Below are 24,166 nucleotides of genomic sequence, written 5' to 3'. Positions count from 1 at the left end.
TCTGTCTGGATGAGGGTGGGGCCCACAAAGGCCAGGCTTCCTACCGATCCAGGACTCCACCACGTCCGCCTTCCAGTTGAACTGCAGGAAGGCAGAGTTCTCGTCCAGCTTGGCCTTCCTCTGAGCGGCGGCCCTGTCCAGCTCTGACACCTTTCCTCGCAGAGCGGCCATCTTGGCATTGATGTTGTCCACGTGATGGTTGTTCTGTTGTCAAACACGGATCGTGAGTATCTGTGTTTGCAGCGCTGCTTGTTGACCTGCATTCTGCTCGTTACTACCTTCTTGATGAGCTCCTCTCCGTTGGCGCACACGTCGCTGACTCTGTCGCGGTGAACGGTGAAGTCCGTCTCAAACGCTTCGTGTTTTTTCAGCAAACCCTGAAGATGCAGATTGAACCCACTTTGTTAAAGAATGATGAAGCTGACCAGCAGACGAAGGAACACTTCTACAAAGAGCTCAGCATTGTGTGCACTTATAAAGCTGGGATTATTTTAGATTTCAAAAACTTTGTTTTTACAATATAGTCACTTCACGGTTTATTTTTAAGAGTTTTTTTGCATGAACAATCAAATCCAATAATTCAAATAAAATGCACCCACAGGACGTTTCAACAGTCTGGCAAAGCTCTTCAAAAAGTCCGATATGTTAACAGTACAGTACCTGAACAGCAGCCAGTGTGTCTCCGTAGTCCTCACTTCCCACAAGATTCAACTTCTCATTAATCCACGCTTCTTCTTCCTCCACATTCGCCACAAACTGCTGGTACTCCAGCGACTCCTCCAGCCTCCTCCCCCTGAAGCCAATCACACATTTGTAGACTCATTTCTATACGTGCAGATCCGTCTACTGCACCTGTGTGGCGTAGCAGGCTCACCTCGCTCCAGATAAGTCATTGAGTTCCTTCCAGTGGTCCACAAACTGGGCCAGCCTCTGCTGGATCTCCTCCTGACCAATGGTGTTATCATCTGACAGCTTCTTCCCAGTGTCCAACACCGACTGATGACACACACAACACACAATGAGTTACCGTCTCCGAAACTACTGATCATCAAAACACTGACGACATGAATCCAACAGAAATGACTTGTTCTGATGAAGCTCAAAGGTTACCTGGATGGCTGGCTCATGCGCTCCTAGCTCAGCCTCAAGCCTCTTATGTTTCTTCCTCAGATTCTGCACTCCTGTCAAATCACGTCCGTAGTCTTCAGAACCCACGAGCAACTTCTTCTCCCTGAAGAAGGGTGCAGCAGAAGTACTTCCGTTTACACTTTTTTCTCCCAAAAAAGGACAACAAAGAAAGTGGAATCACTTACTTGATCCAAGACTCCTCATCATCCAGGTCCCTGAAGAACTGATGAAGGCGGTGGGACTCGTTGAGCTTTGCACGGCGGGCTGCAGCCATGCTCTTGATCTTGGTGAAGCGTCCGTTCACGGCATCGCGCTTGTCCTTCACCTGGGTGGTGTCGAAGGCATTGCTGGCCATCAGGCTGTCTGCCTGACCGTTAAGATCCTTCAGGCGATCCTGGAGAAGTTCATGTAAAGACCCCTCAATGCATTCATCACGACTCTTCAATCAATGTTAGAGATTAGATCCTCTAAGATGCAGCATGTTTCCACTGGGACAATAGCAGAATTCTGATCTTTGGAGATGGTTGAGCTTTAAAGGTTGGGCTCTCATCCAAGGAGCTTCTTCGGTCTGCTGGAGATTTCCAGTTGTTTATTAAATGATTATCCGTCTACAGTGCTGATGTGGTGAGGGAATTCCTCCAATTCCTGGGTTTTGATTTGAGCCCACTGATTCTTGCATCGAAACCAGTGGCTGTGTCCGAATTCCTTCATCACTCAGGTTAATGATAGGTTAGGTTTTCACTTCAGCAAATCTATGGTGTCATATTTGGCTTTAAAAAAAAAAAAAAGTAAGCATGGTGTCTGAATTGCGTTAAAATCCAGCATTAGAACTTTTGCAGTGTCGCTGTTTCAGATTCTTTTTAGTGCAATTTTGCATACTTTTTTATATTTTTAAACAGCACGTTGGGTTCTGCGTCCTGGTTGGCTGCAGATCTTGTCAATCAGTCTGTGTGCCGTATCTCCTGTACAGAGTGCATTCACTTTGCCACATTTACATACATCTTTGATTGCAACCAGTTCTCCATCAGCTGTTAGAACTGAAGAAGCGGTTAGGATGAGAACCTTTTAAAGTTCAGTTGTCATGGCGAGCAGAATCCAGTGAGAATATGACTTGGATGACTGAAAATCTTCAGGCAACTGGGACAATGTCATTTAAAGATGCCACAGCTCTGAAACGAGGTTAGGGAGGTTTAAAATACGGCTGCCCAACATTCAGGAAATCATGATGCATACCTCATGGGCAGAAATGTCTGCTTCTAGCAGCTGGTGTTTCTTCAGCAGGTTGTTGACTGAAGCCAGGTCTTTGCCATAATCTTCAGAAGCAAGAAGGGCTTCCACCTGGGAAGAACCAGAGACTTCCTTTAGTTTCATGACATGTACCCAGGTGTGCCCAGTCCTGTTGGACGCTGCCTCTCACCTCAGAGAGCCAGAAGTCAAAGTCTTTGATGCCAGTGTTGAAGTTCTGCTGCTTGTTGGCCTCCTTCAGTTTCTGACTCTTTTCTGCAGATTTGTTGACGAGGAATTGCCACTGCTCATCCAGAGCGTTCAGACGAGCCTAAGTGGAACAGAGTTGTGAGTCTGTTAAAGTGATCCATGTTTCGCTACAGCCCCAACAAATAAAACTTCCAAAAAACTGTCCAGCTGAGTAAACAAATTGTAATTTTTCATAAGCTTCATCAGTTTCTAAAGATAAAAGCTGCACTCAACCTTTCCAGCTCAACATACTTTCTAAATAAAATTTAAAAAAAGTGTTTGCTGCAGGAGTGATTTAGTGAAGAAAAACAAAAACGTGTTGAATGTAAGAGAAAATAGGCGTGAGAAACCTTGACTGCATCCTCACTGCCGGCGCAGCCTCCCCTCTGGATCAGAGCGTTTCCGGTGTCGATGACTCCACGGATCCGGTCTGCATTGGCGTGCAGCTCGGCTTCAAAGGCCTGATGTTTCTGATGTTTGCTCTAAAATCACACACACCAGGGCCGACCAGAACCAGGCTTAGAACCACATGAAACCTTAGAAAATGCTCACAGCATTTTATTCCACACAAGAAGCCATTAAGCTCCGAAACTTCTGCTCAGAGGCAAACAAAAGCTCAAAACTGATGGAGACAACAGTCTTCACATTTTAGGCACCAAACACAAATTAGTCACAGGTGTTTGAGTCAAACACAAAAAAGCACAATGCAAAATGATGAGACAGGCAGCAACTATGATGGACATCTACAAACACGGAACACAACGTGAGGAATACAGCAGACTTTGAGGACGAGTCACTAAAAAGCTGCTGATGGTTGAGTCCATCATGTGTGCAGCTGCTCCAGAACATGCTCAGTACCAGAGGCACGTTCACCGCATGCTGAGTTCTGGTCACGCGTCTTTGACTCTGGATTCTGAAGCACATTTAAAGTCAACTCCCCTCCAAGACAACAAACAAAAACGAAGCACAAAACAACAAACCTTCAGGAAAATAAATGACCCAGAATTAACTAAAAGGTTTTTAACTCAATTAAAACCAAGCCAAGAAGCTGATGAGGGACAAACTCAAGCTAGAGCAAACGGAGTTCTAGGTCACGCTCACACAAACAACAAAGACGTGTGACGATCGTCTGCTCGGAGGTTAGTCAGCGACAAACTACTCAAACTTACCAGCAGCTTGGAAAGCTACAAGAGAACAAAACAGTGAGAGAAAGATTCAGTCTCACTTCAGACAAGACATACATGTTTCATTAAGAACTACTGAAGAAGTAAAAACGTGAGATTCCTCCTCAGGATCCTCCAGTGGGAAGCCCTGCTGCTCTTGGGGTCATACCAGAGACCCTGTGAGTACCTGGATGTTGGTGGGATCCTTGTAGGACTCATCAGTGGCAGTCTGCAGTTTCTCACTGATCCAGGCCTCGATCTCATCCACGTCCCGGCTGAACTGCTGCAGGGTCTGGGATTCACCCAGCTTCGACCGCTTCTCGATCATCTGGGCCTTCAGCCGGCGCCACCTTTCACACATTACAGTCTTTGGTTAAAAGAGGTTCCTCCACTGGAATTGGGCAATCACTGAGGCTATGCCCAAACTTCCTTACTAATCACTAACCCCTAAAAGACTCCACAGTGGTCCCTCACTATAACAAGGTTTACTTTTTGCAATCTCAGTGTTTCACAATTTATTTTGTTCAATTTTTGCACGCTTCTTTAAAAATGTTACCAAAGCATTGTGTTCTGCATCCTGATTGGCTGTTGACTGTCAACGATCTCCTCCGTGCTATGTATCCAGAATGTGTTCAGTTTGCCAAATCTACACAAATCTTTGAACAACCTCAGATTGTTGTTTTCATTCTATAATACTGGACTTATTTTTCTATAAAGGTTTGAACTTTGAGAGTTTAAACAAGAGAAAAAAGTATGAAAATGTTCATTTCTGTCTGAGAAAAAGTCAAATGTGTAGTGACGATTTTTACAGCATTGAAACATCTGTAATCCTACTTTTTAGATGTCACCTATCGCAGTTTATTTTAACTCCCGCAATAAACGAGGGAAGACTATCTAGTGCAGGACTCCCCTGGATTTTAAAGCATAGCATGCTTACTATTTTTTAATTCATTGAAAAAATGGAAAACTTTCTTTCATTTCTTTAGTTTGGAAATACAATAATCTGCAGAGTGTAACTGTAAACTGGGATTCAACTGTCATGACAAACAAGGTTTTGATGAAGCAGCAGCAGGGAGCTGAATTAAACTTTCATATTTACATTTATTTGACTTTAAGTCCTTGTTTAATTCATGTTTTCTAAATATACTTAATAGACATGTTTGGTTCATTTTTTTATTTAATTTGACGAATATGCTTAAAGAATTGCAGGTATACTTTATACAGTATTAATATAAGTACTAATAGTGTTTTTTTTTGTCATATGGTACATTGGCAAAGAAGTTACCTTTTCAAAAGGCCCAACATTTGTACCAAACATGTTTGTGGGATCAGAAGCAGAATGGGGTGAGCTCCTCTTAAACAACATATTTCCGAATCTTTCTTTGTCAGTGCTCAGCAGTTTGTTTTAGTAATGATGGTCTAAAAAGACCAGAGCTTCTTACCTGTCAAGCACCTCATTGCGGCGGTTTGTGATGTCAGGTTTGGCGTAATGACCAGCTCCAATCAGCTGGTCAGCAAAGGACTGCAGGGCAGCAATCTTCTCCTCCTGTCCAGCAAAACAACCATCATGAATTCTTAACCCAAAGCATTTCTGTGATTTTCCTCTGGACATTTTCCTCACCTGCACATTGATCGCTTTGTCAAAGTCCTCGTGTTTTTTGATGAGGGCCTCGACGCTGTCTAGGGAGTCTCCCTTGTCGTCGCTGGCAAGGAAGGCCTCCCGAGCTGCCATCCAGTTCTCTGCCTGCTCACAGTCTCTGTTGAAAAGCTGTGAACAGAAAACCCCCACAGCTGTAAAGGCTGGATTCTAGTTGGTTCCTTCAGGAGGAAAGAAGCTTCGTTACCTGAAGCTCCAGGCACTGGTCCAACATCATGCGGCGCTGAACCCAGGCCTTCTCCAGGTCGGCACGCTCCTGGTCCAGAGCCTCCAGTTTCTGTTGAATCTCAGGACTGGCATAGTGACCTCGAGCCAGCAGGTGCTGACCAAACTGTTCAAAGGCCTGGAAGGTTCCAGCACGAGCGTCGATCTCTGTGCGGTGCTCCTGCAAACAGAACCATGTAGGGTTAAATCTGTTGAAGTCTGGAATTTGGTGAAGCTGCAGGAGAGGAAAAACCACAGACCTGATGTCTCTCTAGCAGAGCCTCAGCTCCAGTAACATCTTTTGCCAGCTCCTCTGAGGACACCAGTCCTCGGATTCCATTAATCCAGGACATGAGATCTCTGCAAAAGGGGAAAAGAATGAAGCCGTCAACAAAACATCTCAACAGCTACTCTTAAAGACGGTCTAACAGGGTTCATCTGCTGCTCACCTAAAGTCAGAGAGGAAGCGCTGCAGGTCATGAGAGTTGCTGAGCTTTTCCTTGCGCTGGTCGGCTCGTCCCACCAGGCTGCTCCAGGCTGTGTTCAGCTCTGTGCATTTCTCCTGGATGTCATCCTTCGCCTCAGGGTGCGACTGGATAAGGCGCTCCGCTGTCTCTCCAAGAGAATTCACCTACATTTGGAAAAAAACGATATAATACTGCAAAAGACAGTAAGGCTGGCGGTTAAAAGCATGTTTCCTCTGTGATCATCTGACCTTATCACCCAGGGCAGCCAAGTCTCTCTCAAAGCCCTCATGCTTGCGCTGCAGGGCCTGAACACTGGCCAGGTCGTGTCCATAGTTGTCCGTGTTGAGTGCTTGGTTCTTCTCCTCAATCCACTCCTTGGTTTCATCAGCATCCCTGAACATCAATTATGTCAAGAAATGGAGAAACAAGCATTGGTTAAGAAAGAAAATAGGAAAATGTACTTAAAGTTCTAAAAGTGTTCCCAGTGGTCTTTTGATTATAACCATGCAATTTGTAAGCCAAAAATAAAAAAAACTTTTGTCGTTTTCTAGGACATAGTTTCTACAGAGTGGCAGTAGTTCATTAGAAATTCACCTCTGAGTTGTGGGCGGGACTGTTGGATCAGAGTAGACACCGCCACCCCCAATTACCCATGATCCCTGTATTTTAAAAGCTCTCCTGCAAGCTTAAAGTCCCTCACAATCCCAACCTAGCATTAGCGGTGCAACAAAAATGGTGAGCAATATTGGAGCCATCCAGCAATAGAGTTTTGAGCCAGATGCCAGCTTGGACGAGGAAAACTGAGAAATACATGGATTTAGTAGTCTACAAGTGGACGCACAAGAATGAAGCGGGGCAGGGAACTTGTGGCTTGCTTCATAGGTCTTATATCACACCTACACAGTGTGTGGACCTCTAGCAAACTCACTGCTGACTGGTGAGAGTGATTGCCATAGAAACGATGACTCAGACCGTGTCGTACCAATAACTGCTTACTAACAATTTCTGGTTCCAACATCCCGGTGTCCCAATCACAAAAAAATGGCAACTGTATTTACTTCATTTTGTTGGAGCCAGGAGTAAACCACTTTCTACGGGTGACATCACAATCACTCGGTCCAGTTCTTATATACTGTCAATGAGCTGAAGAAACACTACGCTGAATCTTCAACTATCCAATAGTGTTTAGCCAGGACTGTCCTACTGCAACAGCTTGTACCTGTGGAATCGCTGCACCTCATGGGCACTCCCCAGCAGGTTGCTCCTGTCTTCAGCCAGCTGCTGCAGCGACCGCCAGCGATTGTTCAGCTCCTGCACGCAAATACAAACGGAAGCTGACCTCGGCTGCTTTCCGATTTCATTGTTGAAATGAAAGGGCTGCAGGAACGCTGGCATGCAGCTCTACAACAGGGAGAACTAAAGCAATCACTTTAATGTAACAGGAAGAAGAACTCGCCAAAGATCAGCATCTGCTGTTATGCTCTATTGGGTACAAACTGTGATGAACACAAACATGCAGAGAATGGAAACTAAAAAGAACCATATTTTGATAATCTGCCGAGATCCGATTATCATCTTCATGTAGAATGTAAGCAATCATTTATACCAGAATAAAAACAAAAATGCATCACATATAAGAGCAGTGAAAAGGCCTAACAGGGCAGCGTGGACAACTGTAGGGTTAGCTTACTGATCATATGGAAGACCATGGGAAGTGATGAGAAAATCGTTGGAATGGAATCAACCTTACCTTGATGGAATTAAAGTTAGCGGTAGTTTGAACTCCCAGGCGAACCGTCTGAAGAAAAGAAAGGCCAAAGATGACAGAAAGGAGGATGAGGAAATAAAATCCAATAGAAACACCAGTCAGAAGCTATTTGGAGATTTCTGAGTCTTCTTCCAGGACAAACCAAGAAAACAAAAGATGCCCATAGAAAAACCAAACCATGAACCCTTAACAAGAAACATGACGAAAGAAATAACCCCATGAGTGTCTAAAAAAGTCTTCCCACATCCTGTTGATGAGCAATTAGTGTAATTATCTGGTAGTATGGTTGAGTATGAACGATACAATATTACAATTCACCCATTATCTAAACAGTAACACATAGATTCAGATAAAGGAGATCCAGATCTTTGCAGTTGATGCATATTCTCTTAAAACACAAAGCAACCGGGCTTTAATTAACCCATTTTTAAATATCTGAAATACTGGTAATTATGTTTACGTGTTCAGTCAAGTTTACCTTCCATGGAGATGCAGTCTTAGAATCAGATTCATCCTGTTCAGCAAATATCATAAGTTAGTATCTTAGATGTCACAAGGAGATAATCAATCAGTAAAATAATCTGAACGTGTTTCTACCTTTCCAGGAGCAGAGCCCAGAAGTTCTTGTTGCTACAAAGAGAAATGGATATGAAGACAGCTGAAACCTTAAGTATTGCATGGGGGTGATGTTTGATCCTTTTCAAACACACCTGTGCCTGGACCATGGGAGCCTCCTCTGCCATCAGGCCTTCAGACTCCAGCTCTGACGCCACTTTGTTGATGTCCCGCAGGCGAGATTCATTTGCTTTCAGGTCCTAAGAAGAAAAACAGACACCATATACTCTTACTCACCAACAAGAACGGCCAATGCGTCCTGCTGAAGTTCAGAGGCTCAGAAAGAGAAACAAACAATACCTTTTGGAAGTCATCAAACTTCTTTTGAAGGACTTCCACTTGTTCCAAATCTGAGCCAACCTCTTCATTGGTAAGGGCACTCTCCTTCTCATGTATCCACTGCTGGAGCTCATTGGCCTCACGGAACAACATGAACTTCTTGCAGCTCTTCTCCAGCATGTCTTTGCGCTTCTCTCCCAGTTCTAACAGAGTGCCGTACCTGAAAGCAGGTAAGAGGATGCATTGAGTACAGGATGCTACGTTAGTGCATACTATGCCATTGAATAAAGGCAAACCTATCATAAACTACCCATTCATAAACTTTTCTCTACATTCACTGTTGCACACTTATCCAAAAAAGTGACAGGGACACTCCCGCTGCGTGTTGGAGGAGCTACTGTCAAAAGTTTTTAGCCTCATCAGATACATGGAAGACTGTATATTTGTACATCTCATATACAGCCAATGCATGAAAGACACGGGTGATGTTGAGAGATCAGGTTTATCGATTTCTAAGAGCTCTACAAAAACATCGGTAATCATGAGCTCGTTCAGAGACTCTCACAGTATGATGAGAATCCCCATCTACTGCACCAGCAGTGCCTGAACGACGGCTGCCTTCAGTGGAACTTGACTCTCTGTATGACCCAGTTATCCTAACTCGCAGTCCTGCATTAGTACGAGGAAGGAAAAAAATAAAAATAATGATAAAATTAGAGGATGTTTTTATTATTGTCCTTTTGGAAAAAAATAAAAATATCATAAAGGTCTATTCTTCTTTATGTAGGTTTCGGACTCCACCCACTGATCATGTCATCAACACGTCACAGGGAAAAGTTGTTCGCCAAAGTTCAGATATTTGAACTACTTGCCACGTGTCCGAATTTTGTCTGCCCAAATTGTGCCCTAGACCGTCCCAGCTGACTCTCAAATCGCAACGCAGGACTTCAGATCGCATCCCTTATGGACTTAATATTGAGACTGGACACCTCTGACGCACGAATAGCTTTCAATGTGAATGCAGCCAAAGTGACAAAGAACCAGAAAAACATTAAATGAATAAATGGGTTTCTATTATTCAACTAAGAAAGTTAATAAGATCATTGTGTCCCTTCATTAGACATCTCAATTTTTATTGTTTATATCAAGTAAAGGAGAGTCTAAAGATCAAACTCATCCTGAACAAATATTCGGAAATAAAAGAAAAAATGGGAACTTAATTCAACTAGCAGCTCAAATACTAAAAAGGATGAGAAAGTTGATCAAACATTTTTGAACAAAAATGATGCAGGAAAACAAAAGTCTAACGTGAAATTCTGTTTAATGACAGATGTGACAGATCACCCTTTATCCTGGTGCTGAATAGAAGCTATTGGCACAGAGGACAGTCAGACAGTCATGGGGGGGAGTTGGCAGGGTTAGGATGAGAGTGGTGTTCGGGTGCTACCAATAGGGTTCAGTGGAAAAACATGAAATTGGCAGCAAAGCGCTGCTCCTACTCACAGCTCCTCCACCTGCTTCATGCGCACTGAAACGCTGCAGGCCTCCTTGGTAACAAGCCTGTGCAGCGGCAAAGCGAGGCCGAACGCAGAGCAAGATTCAGATGTTAAACACGGAGAAGGGAAAGAACAAAGCCAGGAGCACAGTCGTTAACAAAAGACCACAAAGCAGAACATTAGATCGAATGGAGATGCAGTCAAAAGAGCATGCCAAAGACGGGAGTTAAGTAGAGCCTTGTTAGATCTGTTAAGAATGGACATGAGAAGATTTGGATTTGAATTCCTTACTGAGTCTCAATTTGCTCCTGGCGGACTGCGATGCTGCCATGTTCATCTAGCAGGTTCTCCCTGGATGAGGACTGGGTTGGGTCTAGCTTCTTCACGTATGCAGCAGGAACAAAGCCCTGGCGGTCGTTCACCTCCACCTTCCACCAGTCCTGCCGAGGAGGAAACAACGACATGAACAGAGAAGAGCAAACGTTCAAGGAATTCTGTTATGGAAGTGATGGAGCAAAGAGAAATCCCATCATTGACAACACAGGAATCATCACCTGATGTTGGCCACCTTAAAAGGATGCTGGAAACATGTCTACTAAAAGACTCAGATTTAGCTGCTTAAAGTCCCACTCTGATTGTCTGGATTTATTCTAAAAGCGTTCCCAGTGGTCTTTAAATTATGACTATGCCATTTTTAGCCAAAATTAAAAAACCTCTGTTGTTTTCTAGAATATAGTTTCTGCAGATAGCGGCAAGAGTTCATTGGAAATCCGTCTCCGAGTCGGGGGTGGGACTGTTGGTGCTCTCAGAAATGCAATTTGAGCTTAAGTTTCTTCATAAATGTCCTCCATAATAACAAAAAATCCACAAAAACATGTGAAAAACACAATTTTCATCTGTCTTTAAGTTTCAGCTCTTATAAATATTGATAGGAACTGGGTGAAACAGGACAAAACTAAGGAATTCCAATGTAAACTCTGTACCTTGTTGGTGCTGTTGAGCAGGGTGAGGATGTCACCCTTCTTCATGGTAACTTCTCGGGGGCTCTTCTCCTGGTAGTCATAGAGAGCTAGAACCAGCTCTTTCCCGGTCTCGTCGTCAGTCGGGGCCACTTGTTGCTGTTTATTTTAAGAAACACAGTCACTGATCTTTGCTCTCATTCAGCTAAATTGTGTTTGATTTTGTGCCATTTCAACACAATTTATTGTTATGAGGCTCAGCTGTCCATATCAGCTCTCCTGATCTTACCCTGCAGGCCTGAGCTTGCTCTTTCAGGGCTTGAATGCTGCTGCCATAAGCGCTCAGGTCAGACATCAGGGCCTCGTGCTTCTTCAGCAAAGCCTGCAAAACACCAATAGTTAGGCATTTTGGTAATTACAGCTCCTTTTGGAATTAAAACAGCTCATAAATCACAGACGACAGGTTCTTTAAATGTTTGTCTTCCACAAAAGCATCCCCTTGCCTCAGCCGAGTCTTCATCTTTTCCATAATCAGTGCTCCCGACAATGGGCTCCTTCTCCCTCATCCAGGACTCTGCCTCATTGGCATCAGCAAAGTACTGCTGTGCCTGCAGGGAGTCCTCCAGGTCTTGTCTTCTTTGGGAACTCTTTGCCTTCAGGGTGTCCCAGCGTCCATGCAGCTCAGCCAACCTTGTCTTTACATCCTCACCAGCAAAGTGGCCTGAGAGCAACATATAAAAAAAACCCACAGAAATGTTTTATGTTCACACAGAATCAGTTCCTGAAGCTGCAAAGTCAGCCTTTGAAATCACCTTCTTCCACCATAGCCTCTCCTTTCTGGGTGACGGCTTTAATGCGAGGCTCGTGGCCTGTGATCTCCGCCTGCAGAGCCTGGTGCTTCTTCAGAAGATTCTGCACACCAATCAGGTCTTTTCCTGAAGAAACCATTACAGGTTTAGGAACGAGAAACATAAAAGTGTGCTGGGCCTGAATGTAGCAACAAAAGCAAGAAAGCAAGACGAACACGGTGGTACCTCTGTTGGTAGAAGCGGCGATGGGCTCTTTTTCACGGATCCAGGTCTCCTCATCCTCAACATCTCTGAAAAGCTGCTGGAGTCTGAGAGAGTCAGACAGCTTCTGCTTGCGTGCAGCCATGGGCTCCCGCAGACCTTCATAACGAACCACCAAAGCCTCCTGCTTCTTGCGGATGTTGTCAGAATCAAAGTGCCCGGCTTCCTGGAACTGGCGAGCCTGGATGGTTATTCCATCGATTCGATCCTAAGAGGATTCACAGAAGAGTCAACCCTCTTTCGTTTCCTGACTGTACATGGAAACCGTATGCAACGTGTCTAAAATGTACCTGGTGAGCAGCCACGTCAGCCTCCAGCAGCGCATGTTTCTTCTGCAGGTTCTGGACGCTTGTCAGGTCTTTTCCAAAATCATCTGAAGCAAGTTGGCCCTCAACTTCATACAGCCAAAGCTCAATGTCCTCCACATTCCTGTTGAACTGCTGCTGCTGGTTGGCCTCACGGAGCTTGATGCCTAAAAAGGAAAATACATTAGTCAAGAAAGGCCTGGGTGATTTCTTACAATAAACAATCAGAATCAAACAAGAAACAGCAAAACAACTTCAACATTTTCCAAAAACCAAAGGTCTTTTGTGGGATTTTTCTTTTGGCTTGATCAATTTTTAACTGCAAGAACCGGGTCATGAAGAGTTCAAAGATCAAACATCTCCATCAGATATAAACTTGGAGGAGAAACGGAACTTTGAACAATTTCAGGATGGAGCTTTCAGTGCTCATTAAAAGCGATCAAAACCTTTATTCTGCATGTCAATTACAATTTGCCTCCAGTCCAAAACAAACACAGATAAACAAATCACCATTACTCCAGTCTAAAGGACTGTGTGCCTTCACATAGGCAAATATAGATTGTAAATTGTTCATTTATGAGGACTTTGATTAATAGAAAATGAATACGAGCAACTACTAAACAAACCTGCTAAAAAAAAACTTTTGTAAGACTAGACTAGACTACACCTTTTTTTTTGTTTCTGAAAAAAAAAAATGAGCGGTCAGTTTTTAATTGCAAAGCATCCATTCTAGCACCATCATGTGTTTTAATGCAAAAGTATTTGACTTTCAGCTCCTAAACCTTAACTATATAGCAGAAAGTGACTGAGGGAAAGAGTTGTTTGAATGTTTTAAATTGCACTAAATCGTGTTAAGACTTGAACACTACCTTTAAACTCAGTGGCTTCCAGAAGCTTCTTCCACTGGGAGCTGACCTCCTCCATGCGGGCAGCCACCTCAGCTGCAGCGTAGTGCTTCCTGTCCAGCAGCTCTTGGCCAGACTTCTGCAGGGCATCAATGCGGCTCTGGTTGGCAGAGAGCTCGGCTTCAAAGGCCTGGTGTTTCTGCACTTTGCCTTGCAGATTGGAGGGATCCTGATGTTTAGAGCAGAAAAACCAAAGTAAACCAATGCAAGGAGCTAAATCTTTTAAACCATTGCTGTTTAAAGAAACATTGGATTTAGTAAAACAAAAAAAATGAAAAGAAAGCCTACTTTATAAGATTCATCAGTGGCCGTCTTCATCTTCTCGTTGATCCAGCTCTTTAGCTCGTCAGAGTCCCTGCAGAACTGCTGCAGGTGGAAAGAGTCCTCCAATGCGGCACGGCGTGACTGAGCGCGTTCATGAAGGGCGTTACGGCGACTCAGCAGCTATGTAACAAACAAAAAGCATGAGAAAAAACAACTCAAAAATGTCTAAAAACAATTTTTTTTAGAAGAGTCCACAGTTGCTGCTTCAACATTGACAGGCTACATCTGTGGGGCTTACAGCATCACGGCGCGTAGCCACGTCCTCTTTGGCGTAGTGGTTATTCTGAATTAGCTTGGTGGCAAATTCATCCAGAGCCTGAAGGAGAACACATCAATAAATTACCAAATTACACAATTAAGCAATATTTGGTCAAATTGTTCAAATGATGCAACTTACAGTGATCTTCTCTTCCTGAGCACTGAGGGATTTCTCAAAGTCTTCATGCTTTTTCAGCAACGCTTCAACACTATCCAGAGAGTCTCCAAGGTCTTCATTCAGGAGGAAAGCCTAAACAATCAAGTGACATTAGAGAAGTCATTTTTGTCTGGTAATATAACCAACATACATGATTTGCTGCTTTGTATGCTTCCGTCACATTTCTCTGTACAAGCTGAGGCTTAATAAGTGCCAACTTTCACCTCTTGCTTGCTCATCCAGTTGTCGACTTGCTCAGTATCCCTGTAGAAGAGCTGCAAGTCCATGCACTGCTCATACTGCTGCCTGCGAACCTCCCACAGCTCCAGCAAAGACTCTTTCTCTCCTGTAAGAACGCCGAGCTAAACACAAATACGACCGATTAAACGTAAAAAAATTAGCTTCACTCTTATTACCATGAAAGAGATGAACTTCCAAAAATGATCAAAGGAGATCTGATGAAAGCACAAATATATTGTAGTTAGTGTATCCCATTAGTTTTCCATTCCATAATGTAAAGAAAATAATGGTTCTTCTATTAATGCAGATAAAGTGTATGTTGATTAGATTATTCAAAGGCATTAAAAAGAATCTAAGGAGCAGTTTTGCTCCATCTTTATGTTGCACTGGGTGTTTAACCAAAGTGCAGAGGAAGGGAGGGCTCTTCATTCACTGGGACTGAGAATGACTTTACCCAAAAATAATGTGAAGACTTTGCATTGATATATTTTTCTTAACGCCCGTTTTCTCTGTTTTTGTCTGATTTATCCTATTCATCAAAATCGGCTTGACTGGAAAAAAAAAGGAAGAGTCTGTGTCCATCTCACAGCAATTTGCATCAGAAATCAATCTAAGAGTGAAGCAAATTAAGCACTGATTTTATGACAGCCGTACCTTTTCCTTGACCTCCTCTGAGGCGTAGTGTCCAGCACTGAGCAAAGCCTTTCCAGACTCATCAGTGCCTCTGAAACTGTCCTCGTGGGCATCAATTTCTCCCTGAAAGACGTTAAAATATTCAGAATGGTACAAGGTCTTGCATGGGTTGCATTAATGCCATTTGCATTAACATAGAATGCTTGTTTTTGTAAAGAACAATGATTTACCTTGTGCTCCTGGTGGCGGTCTAACAGAGCCTCTGCCCCAGCCACATCATTAGCCAGTTCATCAGCATTGATCAGAGCCTTCATCTCCGTTACCCAGCTGATCAGATCCCTGAAGTCTGCAAGGAAGCGCTGGAGCCTGAAAAATTCAGACAGCATGGCAGAAGACTAAGGGACAGAGAAGCTATGAAGAGTGCATGTTATTTAAACAAGACAGTTTTTTTTATAGGATCTATTTCAAATAGTTTGTCTTTAAACACCTTCAACTTCTAAAGATCAGCTTTCACATTTGATGTGCAGCTTCATTGTCATTTTCTTTATTCATTTCCACTTTTTTATTAAAACCATGAAACTGAAAACATTTTGGTTTTTAAAAACAAAGCCCTAAACTAGAGGTTAGATATAGAAACATTTACTGGTAGGAGTCGTTGAGGCGGGTGCGGCGCTCAGCAGCCAGAGTGCGGATCTGCTCCCAGTTGGTGATGAGCTCATCCTTCTTCAGGTGGATCTGAGAAGCATTTTGGGGATGCGTCTGCTGCAAACGTTCCACTTCAACACCCAGTGTATCGACCTGGATCACATGAAAAATGTAGGGGACCAGATTAGAGATGTCCCTAGTTCAGATGATGTCATTTCCGGACATGTTTATCCATACAGCATGTGCCCTGCCTTTTGATTCAGAGCGGCGAGGTCTCTCTCCAAACCCTCGTGTTTGCGCAGAAGAGCCTGAACGCTGGCCAGGTCACGTCCAAAGTCATCAGATGCCATCAGTTGTTCCTTCTCCCTGATCCAGCTGATTGTCTCATCAACATCTCTGTTATGAATTAAATAGTTAAAGTCAATACCATCCTAGAAATGGCTTTTTATCAGACTTACAGCTATGACCAGCGGTCTACAGAGGGCCTTTTGGACCATGTTCACCTGTTGAAGCGCTGTACTTCTGCAGACCCAAACAGCTTGGCCTGTCTCTGCTGCGCCAGGCCCTTCAGCCGCTGCCAGGCCGAATTGACCTCTTCCTGTTTGCGGACTATGAGCTCAGCCTCTGGATGTTCTTCCTGAATCAGCTTGGCCGCCAGCTGGTTGACCTCGTTCACACGCTCTTCGTGGGCTGCCAGATCTGTTTGGAACTCCTCAAACTTCTTCTGCAGGAGCTCCACATGCTCCAGGTCCTGGCCTAGCTCTTCAGATGTGGTGATGGCCTCCTGTACAAGAAATAAAATAAATCGTTTTCAGATTTTTTTCTTTACGATAAAGTTGAGAGGACATGAAGATGTAAACGAAAACATACTGGGCTTGTAACAAAGTAAACCATAAATGTTCTGATAATGTCGTGTTTCTACCAACTCTTACGTTGGGGGCATTTTTTTCTTGAATGAATGACCTGCTGCACCAGCAATAGGATATGCAGCACTAACTGCTAAATGGTAGAAAAACATGATGTGGAAGATTTTAAATATTTGTGACATTATGTGTTAATATTAATGAATGATTAATGATTCAAATGTTTGAGTTTATGATAAATGACTAAGTATTTTCAATAACACTATATAATAAAGATGCCTAGGATCAAATAAAAAGAGTGGAAAAAGCTTCAGATGAGCATGTGGACCTTATCACTGATCCAGTCCAGGGCATCCTCACACTCCCGCAGGTACTGGACCAGCTTCTGGGCCTGCAGCAGACGCAAACCTTTCTCCTGGGTCTTCTGAAGAAGGAGGTCCCATAAGCGATGCAGTTCCTCTAAGCGAGACTGGCAAACATAGGAAAAGTGTTTATTTTTATTCAAGAGGAGACAGAAAACAGAAAAACACTAAAGATGCATTATTTAAATAACCTAAAACGTGGCTTAAAATGTAAAATCTTCAAAAAAAAATCCACAGCAATAAATTTGAATCCCAGAGCTGGATTAGGTAGATTTGATCTAATATTGTTAAAAATCCAAAGATGGAGCAAAAGTTTTTTTTTTACCAGCAACCACTCCTGGACTGCCAGGAAAAAGAAGAAAACAACATGCAGAAGTTCCAATTCATTGTTAACTGACAATAAGAAAGCTGACTGATTACGAAACGCTCAGTAGTCACAGCAAATAAGCAGCACACACTTGGATATACTCAGCCATGTTAACACTTGTAACTATGGGTCTCTGTTGAGTCCGGTAAGGCGTGTAGGACTGAATCACGTCAAAACGGTCAACAGCGGACAGGAATTTAGCAAACGAATCGACGCAAGTTCATTTCCTTCATGATCAGGTTTGTTTTTTTTCCATGTGAATGCAATGATTCAACACAGCAAAGGCCATTTTCTCTGTAACTTACTCGAATGGTCTCAGAGGCGAAGTGCCCCTCAGTGATCATGAGGTTTCCAGTATCGTCCAGTTTGACAATGGCCCTCGCGTTAGCCTGAACCTCAGCCTCAAAGGCCTGATGTTTCTGCAGTTTGCCCTGTGGAGAAAAGCCATGTTATGTCGGCAAATGTACCGTCTCTACGCTAATCCTAATTCCAGTGCTGCCTGTGGAAGTGTAAAGGTCTGACAGTAAAAGTGAAAAACAGTACAGAAAAACACAAGTCCTACCTGCAGGTTGGAGGGGTCCTTGTAGTTCTCATCGGAGGCTATCTGCAGCTTTTCTTGGATCCACTTTTCCAATTCATCAGCATCACGGCGGAAAAACTGAAAGCGGTAAGAGTCCTCCAGCTTCTGCCGGCGCATAATCGACAGCTCCTTGAAGCGTCTGTAGCGGTCCAAAACCTGCTGCCGACGCTCCTGAATGTCTTCGGCTGTTTCCAGCACTTTGACTCCTGCAGTGTCCATTTTCTGAGGAAAAGAAAACCAAACACTTGAGTTTCTGTCATTTGCAGCAGATCAATTCTATGCAGAAATAAAAAGAAGCTGAGATCATTTCATTTAGATAGTACTACAATTCAAGATGAGAGGATTCTGAGTAATTAGCTGACTAAAAGTATAGATTCAAAATGTTGCCTTGAATATAGTTTAAACCAGCCAAATAAATGCTTTAATCAATTCTCAGAGGTTTATAGAGGGTTATGAGAGTAATCTAATATCCTACCAATTATTTGACATTAATAGTTATGTTTGTGTTAAAAAAAATTGTAACAAGAAGCAAGTAAGCAACAAGAAGACTAAGGGTTTCAAAAAATAAAACAAACAATATTTTAAGTGTGAAATCACTTCACTTGAACAAAATCCTAAATTTTTTACAGCAACACCAATGTAAACGCAAACTGTCTAACCCACAGTCGATCAATAACAATAAACTCCATCATCAGCAGAATGTAGTTTAATGTAGATCTTTTTGGAATATTTGAACAGATCAGCAATGCTGTATAAGGGTTCATCTTAAAGCCGATGTGTCAAACTCTGGCCCACGGGCCAAACTTGGCCCGCAGTGTAATTATAATTGGCCCCGCGAGATCATATTAAAGGTGCACACTACAAATCCTGCAATGCTTGTATGTTGGCAGGCAGTTAAAACCAGCAAGCGCTCCTTTTTTCTGTTGACAGTCATCGACAGCCATACTTCAGTCACATCAGACAAATCAATTTCACCCTCCACAAAAATGGCCAAACCAAAATGGACAACAGGAGCTTTGAAGACAGGTGGGAGGCAGATTATCTGTTCACGAATATAAAGACAGACCTGTTTGTCATGTGTGTGGAGATAATGTGGCTGCAACGAAGAGTATAACATAAGAAGACACTACATAAAAAGGTTACACATTACAAATCAGCTGCAGTTCATATTTCAATAAGTATTTAGTTTGGCCCGTGACTTTACTTCCCTACTTAATTTTGACCCACTGTGAATTTGAGTTCGACACCGCTGTCTTAAAGGTTCGAGAGATCCAAGGTATGTGTGCCCCCTTGGGGTTCCCAAGTACATTTCAGGATTTTTTTTTCTCTTTGGTCAATTACCTTAAAAGTTCAGTTTGTGTTTCCATTCTTTCAAAGGTTTTGCTTAAGGAAGTGTAGCAGCAGTCCCAGCACACCCAATACACAAATACAGCTTAAACACTCACTTCCTGGGATTCTGGAATCAAGTGGGGGGTTCAGCAGAGGCAACAAGCAAAAGGCTGAGGCCAAAAGGAAAAACAGAAAGCTCTACAAAGACTACATTGATACTAGTTTACGGTGTCAGCTTATCAGCAGACTCTCCAGGGCCTCAGTTTTTCTTGGAAATAATTATAAAGTTAGTGTGTGGCACCAGAGTGCAAAAAACTAAAGACTAGGGGTGTAACGATACACGTAGTTGAACTGAACCGTTTTGGAACGGCAGTTTCCGTTCGGTTCACTTCTGTACCATTTCTGTACGTTTTTTCTTTTTTTCCTTACATATGCATTGTAACGATCCAGCTGCTTTGTCACTCGTAGCGGGCAAACGAGAGCCGAACTGCTGTTTGAGTAGCTGCATTGACTTTCCTTGCCCCGTAATCCACACGCCCTCAAATAGTCTCAGAGAGAGAGTAAACAGAGAAATAGATTGTTCCATCTCCTTTCCAGCATTAAAGCCTATTTATTATGAACACACACGAACAGCGTAACAACATGAACCTCACTTCTCTTCATAGCTCTCTCAGTGATGTCACACTCCCCATGAGTCTTAGTGGCTGTAGGCGTGGCTAACCCCCAGGTCGCCACTGTATCAACTTTGCGCCGAGGCGGAAGTAATGTTGTTTCCTCCGAGATGCTATGAGGTGACGGACAGTAAGCATGTCAACATATGGCTAATGCAGACGTGAGGCCAGAGATGAGGACCCCCCCCCTCCATCTCCTTACGCTCTCCTGTGTGGGAACACTTCGGCTTTGTTGTCAGAATCCATGAAGGGAAAAGACAGTTGGATAACTGCGCATTTAAAAAAAATTTTTTATCAGACACTTGTTTTTTTTGATAAAAACTTACCGAAACATGTCGGTTCGTTTTTATAAAACAAACCAGTGTCTGATAAAAAAATAATTTAAAAACGCAGTATAATTTTATAGACACAATGAACCTCACTGAATCATCGACAGTTGGATAAGTCGAATGCTGTGTGTTGACATTGTTGCACAAAGATAGCATTAAGTAACACCACAGTAACGCATCTAGTCTGTTAACGAACTTAAAACGGCATCAACGACTGTAACAATCGGGTCTACAAGAAAAAAAATGTGCAAGTTCAAATGTTTTTTTTCAGGCCGGTGTTAAGTATCCAAAGTTTCTGGCTCCTGGCAGCTAATAGTTTTTCTTATTTTATTGAGCAGATCACCTACATAGGTCTATTCTATTTATTATTATGTAAAACCAATAAATGCATTTTGTAAGTAATTTTTTTCTGCCTTAGTTTTTTGTACCGAAAAAATAATGAAAATAAATAGATAGATAAAAACGTTATTAATCTCCCAAGGGAGAAATTCAGGTGTCCAGCAGCAAAACACACACAAACACACACACAATAAATTAAAATAAAGTAATAGTTCATAAAATAACAGTTCATATTAGGCAGATTTGTTAAACAGCAGTACTGAACCGAAACGTACCAAACCGAGCCCTAGTAAAGACCAGTCAGAAAACACAATGTGTTATTTACAATGCAGCAAGTTCAGTTCAGCAAGTTTTTTGGAATTGAAATTGTACCGATACTAACTCTGATTTTAAGGTACCTTCTGTTCTGTTTAAGACTCATTAAAACGGGAGTGTGTGGGTAAGCAGGGTATGATGGTCATGGGGTACACAGGATAAAATAGGTTAAAAACCATTACTGGTGAAAATTAATAAACAATGTAAAATAAATTATTTTCATCAGACTGTGTCTACAATAAGGTGATGCTATTTAAGGATAATTATTGAAATCATTAAGAATACATTTTAAATAATAAAAAACAAGTGTAAAATTTCAAATTGGAACTGAAAAAGAAACCATTGACAGAATATTGGCCGAGATGCCGAAGACAGGATTTTAAAACTGTCTGCATATGTCGCCACCCCTTCCAGCCTGCTAGACTGAAGAAGGCAGCAGCTGAAATGTTACAAATGCCTGTAGGGGGTGGGGGCGGAAATTCCACATGCATGTGAACAGCAGCCAGGCCTCCCTTCACAATGAGATCACTGCAGTCAGCCTCTCTGTCCTTCCAGCCTGTGGCCTCATGGGCAGCTTAGTCTCAAACTAAACAGCCTTCATTTGGCATTCACTGTCGTTCCAACTCACAAAACAGAAGCAACAGAATGTCCGATAGCCAAGAAAAATAAAACATCAATGCATAACCAATAAGAAACTGCTATAATTTGCAGATTTTATGCTCTAATCAGCTTCATACTTGATTGTAGTCTCTGTAAAGAAGGAACTATATTAGAATTGGCATTTCACTCCCTTTTTGCGTCAAATAGAGCACTTAAAGGGGGGGAAATGTGGTGCTCATCCATATAGCTGAGCCGGGGTGACCACACCCATGGACAAGAGCTGACCTTCAAACTGGCAAGCTCCATCACTGCTAGAAGTACCGGACATAGATTTTGTTTATGTGCACACAACAAGGCAAGACAAAAGCAAGATAGGTTAATGGCTCCCTCCTAGTCAGAATTGGCATTTGGATCGGACGACTCAGCACTGGAGTGCACTGAGCATCTATCTAGAATAAGAGGATAAAAGCTTTGGTCCCAGGAGACCGCATTAGTTTTCCAGACCAACTGATATTTCCGTGAGCTTCTACATACACAAGCAACACCAGAGTATCACTAAAGGCACTGTAAGCTGATTAGAACCATCAACTCCCTGTGATGTCCACATCATGAAGCCTCCACCCAACACACAGAGCCTGATCATTTTAGAAGTTTCATTATGTGCTGCAGAGAAATGTCAGTAAAACAGAAGCTGGTACACCTGACACAAAAACCGGACCCAATTACACTGTTTTTCTTATTATCCAGTTAGATTTAACGTCACATTAGCACGCATTTACAAAAGCTACCAACAACTTCTATACAAGAAAACAAAATCCTTCTATACTTCATTTGAATTATTTACTGAAGTGAAAGGTTATGTATTTCACAAATTCAGGATTCTAAAAGTTGATATGCTTTGTCACACAAATTAGAGTAGGGAACGTGCAATTTTTAAATTTATTTTAAGGGATACGAGTAAGGTTTTCATCCGTCATGGTCTAATATCCGGTAGCTTTTATTTCCTCTGCAAGAGTTTCCCCGTCTTGGATGGTACGGTATCCCAGCAGTCACATAAATTATTAAAACTGCTGCTGTAAGAACTTGATGCCTTCAGAACCAACTGCCTGGGAATTCTTTTTAAAAAGCATGTCAAGCTTACATTATTTAAAAAGGTAAAAAAAAGAAAAAGTTTCTTTAAACTCTCTGAAAGTTATTAACTTCAAACATTTTGTTATAAACCTGTACAGAGTTGCCATTTTACAAATAAAGATAGCTTTTTTTAAATTTAAAGTATAGTGTGCGTAATTAAAATCCATTGAAAACCATCTGAGGACAACTACAAAGTACGACAGAGGCATAATAATTTAATTTCATTAAACATTCCCCAACAATACGTTACAAACTGTCACACAAATTTTATGTAAACATGTGAAACCACAAAACTCCCCTCGATCCAGACAATTTGAAAATAATTAGATGATGACCAGACTGGAAGGTTTTTTTTAGTGATAATGAGGATATTGTAAAACACATATACCAAGTAAAATCTAAACCTGATTTGAGTGAATAAAAAGCCTAAAATTGAGTGAAGTTCCTTTCAGCATAAGCTGCTTTTAGCTCTGTAACAAACTGAATTGTAGCCCTGCAGCAGCTGATAACATTCCCTCCCACACTGTCCTAGGAGATAACAGCTTTCCTCGCTCAAGTCTTCGGCTGTGCCTGGCGATGGCGTTTGCCCTCTAAGCCTAACGCCAACCCCTGGTGTGTGGTCGACGTCTCCGTCGGGTTTTTTTCCCCCTTCAACCAAATGTGGTCATGAGACAACAGTAACATGCCTCCATTACAAGCAGATTTGAAGAACAAAATGCAGGACAATTAATTAACCCAGTTTTACACTTGAAAATGCAAGTACTGTTACTGGGTATAACAGCCAAAAAATGTAGCCCACATGATCATCTTTCCACTGACAATCTGGTTACTAAACAGAATGTGAAAGAACTAATTTAATTTAAATCAAAACACAACAATTACTTTCAGGTTTGACATACATGTCATGTTTCCTCCTGCCTGCACATCCGATAGCAATAACCTACTATAATCAGTTTCCTCTAAAATAATTGCCTTTGATAAGTTAATTAGAACAGTTTTAGATAAACTAATAAACCAGCAACCCATACAGAACGTACACCGTCTTTTCCACCAACATCAGGCACTGCCCTCCTCCACCTTATGCAACACTTAAAGAAACAGAAAAAAGATTTCAAAATATGATCCTTCGTGTGTGCAACAAACCCGGCCTTTCCGCTGTACTGCAGAAGCCCACTTAGCTGTCCTTTTGTTTCAGTGCTTGAAGAAACCCATCTGCCTGGAGATAAAGCATGCGTGGGTGGAAGGCAACCATTATCAATTTAAATGCCGGCAACTAAAGTACAGGGTCCATATAAACGTTTCATAGGTCAGGCTTAATCAACTGTTTCCCTTTTAGTAAATCCTAAACACTTAGGACTCACCAATCAACTCAAAATAGCAAAGATACAAACATTTGTTAAGACATTTTGATTTGTAGCATTAGAATAGGAAACCGCTAAAAACCAAAGCTAAACGTATAAATGAATGCTGAGTCTGATCTGCAGATGACTGAATGAAACAATGACACTCCCAAAGCCCTCTTATCACCAGACAT

The 24,166-nt window shown here is 42.3% G+C and overlaps 1 protein-coding gene across 9 annotated transcripts in view; it reads right to left on the bottom strand.

Annotated features, from left to right (window-relative positions):
* sptan1 (spectrin alpha, non-erythrocytic 1) overlaps nucleotides 1-24,166 on the bottom strand; it is a 32,898-nt gene that overhangs the window by 6,279 nt on the left and 2,453 nt on the right. For 2 of the 9 annotated variants that reach the window (XM_004075041.5, XM_078955880.1), the window contains exons 2-45: nucleotides 17,901-18,140; nucleotides 17,644-17,769; nucleotides 16,938-17,078; nucleotides 16,250-16,530; nucleotides 15,998-16,142; nucleotides 15,745-15,899; nucleotides 15,332-15,467; nucleotides 15,123-15,224; nucleotides 14,453-14,590; nucleotides 14,211-14,321; nucleotides 14,052-14,129; nucleotides 13,778-13,933; nucleotides 13,454-13,658; nucleotides 12,570-12,751; nucleotides 12,244-12,487; nucleotides 12,022-12,144; nucleotides 11,713-11,930; nucleotides 11,499-11,591; nucleotides 11,234-11,368; nucleotides 10,542-10,690; nucleotides 10,258-10,314; nucleotides 8,776-8,974; nucleotides 8,571-8,675; nucleotides 8,458-8,490; nucleotides 8,339-8,374; nucleotides 7,843-7,890; nucleotides 7,312-7,403; nucleotides 6,341-6,485; nucleotides 6,075-6,256; nucleotides 5,886-5,985; nucleotides 5,609-5,806; nucleotides 5,386-5,532; nucleotides 5,207-5,310; nucleotides 3,952-4,114; nucleotides 3,771-3,785; nucleotides 2,952-3,083; nucleotides 2,546-2,683; nucleotides 2,362-2,466; nucleotides 1,314-1,522; nucleotides 1,111-1,231; nucleotides 875-996; nucleotides 661-793; nucleotides 279-377; nucleotides 45-204 (exon numbers count right to left, since the gene is read on the bottom strand). In XM_004075041.5, coding sequence (XP_004075089.1) covers nucleotides 45-204; nucleotides 279-377; nucleotides 661-793; nucleotides 875-996; nucleotides 1,111-1,231; nucleotides 1,314-1,522; nucleotides 2,362-2,466; nucleotides 2,546-2,683; nucleotides 2,952-3,083; nucleotides 3,771-3,785; nucleotides 3,952-4,114; nucleotides 5,207-5,310; nucleotides 5,386-5,532; nucleotides 5,609-5,806; nucleotides 5,886-5,985; nucleotides 6,075-6,256; nucleotides 6,341-6,485; nucleotides 7,312-7,403; nucleotides 7,843-7,890; nucleotides 8,339-8,374; nucleotides 8,458-8,490; nucleotides 8,571-8,675; nucleotides 8,776-8,974; nucleotides 10,258-10,314; nucleotides 10,542-10,690; nucleotides 11,234-11,368; nucleotides 11,499-11,591; nucleotides 11,713-11,930; nucleotides 12,022-12,144; nucleotides 12,244-12,487; nucleotides 12,570-12,751; nucleotides 13,454-13,658; nucleotides 13,778-13,933; nucleotides 14,052-14,129; nucleotides 14,211-14,321; nucleotides 14,453-14,590; nucleotides 15,123-15,224; nucleotides 15,332-15,467; nucleotides 15,745-15,899; nucleotides 15,998-16,142; nucleotides 16,250-16,530; nucleotides 16,938-17,078; nucleotides 17,644-17,769; nucleotides 17,901-18,137 — 5,998 coding nt within the window. In that variant the 5' untranslated portion in view covers nucleotides 18,138-18,140. The remainder of the gene's footprint in view (nucleotides 1-44; nucleotides 205-278; nucleotides 378-660; nucleotides 794-874; nucleotides 997-1,110; nucleotides 1,232-1,313; nucleotides 1,523-2,361; nucleotides 2,467-2,545; nucleotides 2,684-2,951; nucleotides 3,084-3,770; nucleotides 3,786-3,951; nucleotides 4,115-5,206; nucleotides 5,311-5,385; nucleotides 5,533-5,608; nucleotides 5,807-5,885; nucleotides 5,986-6,074; nucleotides 6,257-6,340; nucleotides 6,486-7,311; nucleotides 7,404-7,842; nucleotides 7,891-8,338; nucleotides 8,375-8,457; nucleotides 8,491-8,570; nucleotides 8,676-8,775; nucleotides 8,975-10,257; nucleotides 10,315-10,541; nucleotides 10,691-11,233; nucleotides 11,369-11,498; nucleotides 11,592-11,712; nucleotides 11,931-12,021; nucleotides 12,145-12,243; nucleotides 12,488-12,569; nucleotides 12,752-13,453; nucleotides 13,659-13,777; nucleotides 13,934-14,051; nucleotides 14,130-14,210; nucleotides 14,322-14,452; nucleotides 14,591-15,122; nucleotides 15,225-15,331; nucleotides 15,468-15,744; nucleotides 15,900-15,997; nucleotides 16,143-16,249; nucleotides 16,531-16,937; nucleotides 17,079-17,643; nucleotides 17,770-17,900; nucleotides 18,141-24,166) is intronic. The other 7 variants (XM_011482016.4, XM_078955881.1, XM_011482018.4 and 4 more) reach the window with 7 other exon arrangements.

Source organism: Oryzias latipes, chromosome 12 (assembly GCF_053564925.1).
Source record: "Oryzias latipes strain Hd-rR chromosome 12, Olatipes_Hd-rR_3.1".
Taxonomy (NCBI): Eukaryota; Metazoa; Chordata; class Actinopteri; order Beloniformes; family Adrianichthyidae; genus Oryzias; species Oryzias latipes.
Note: the sequence above shows the minus strand (reverse complement) of the source record. Positions and strands in the feature narration are given on the sequence as shown.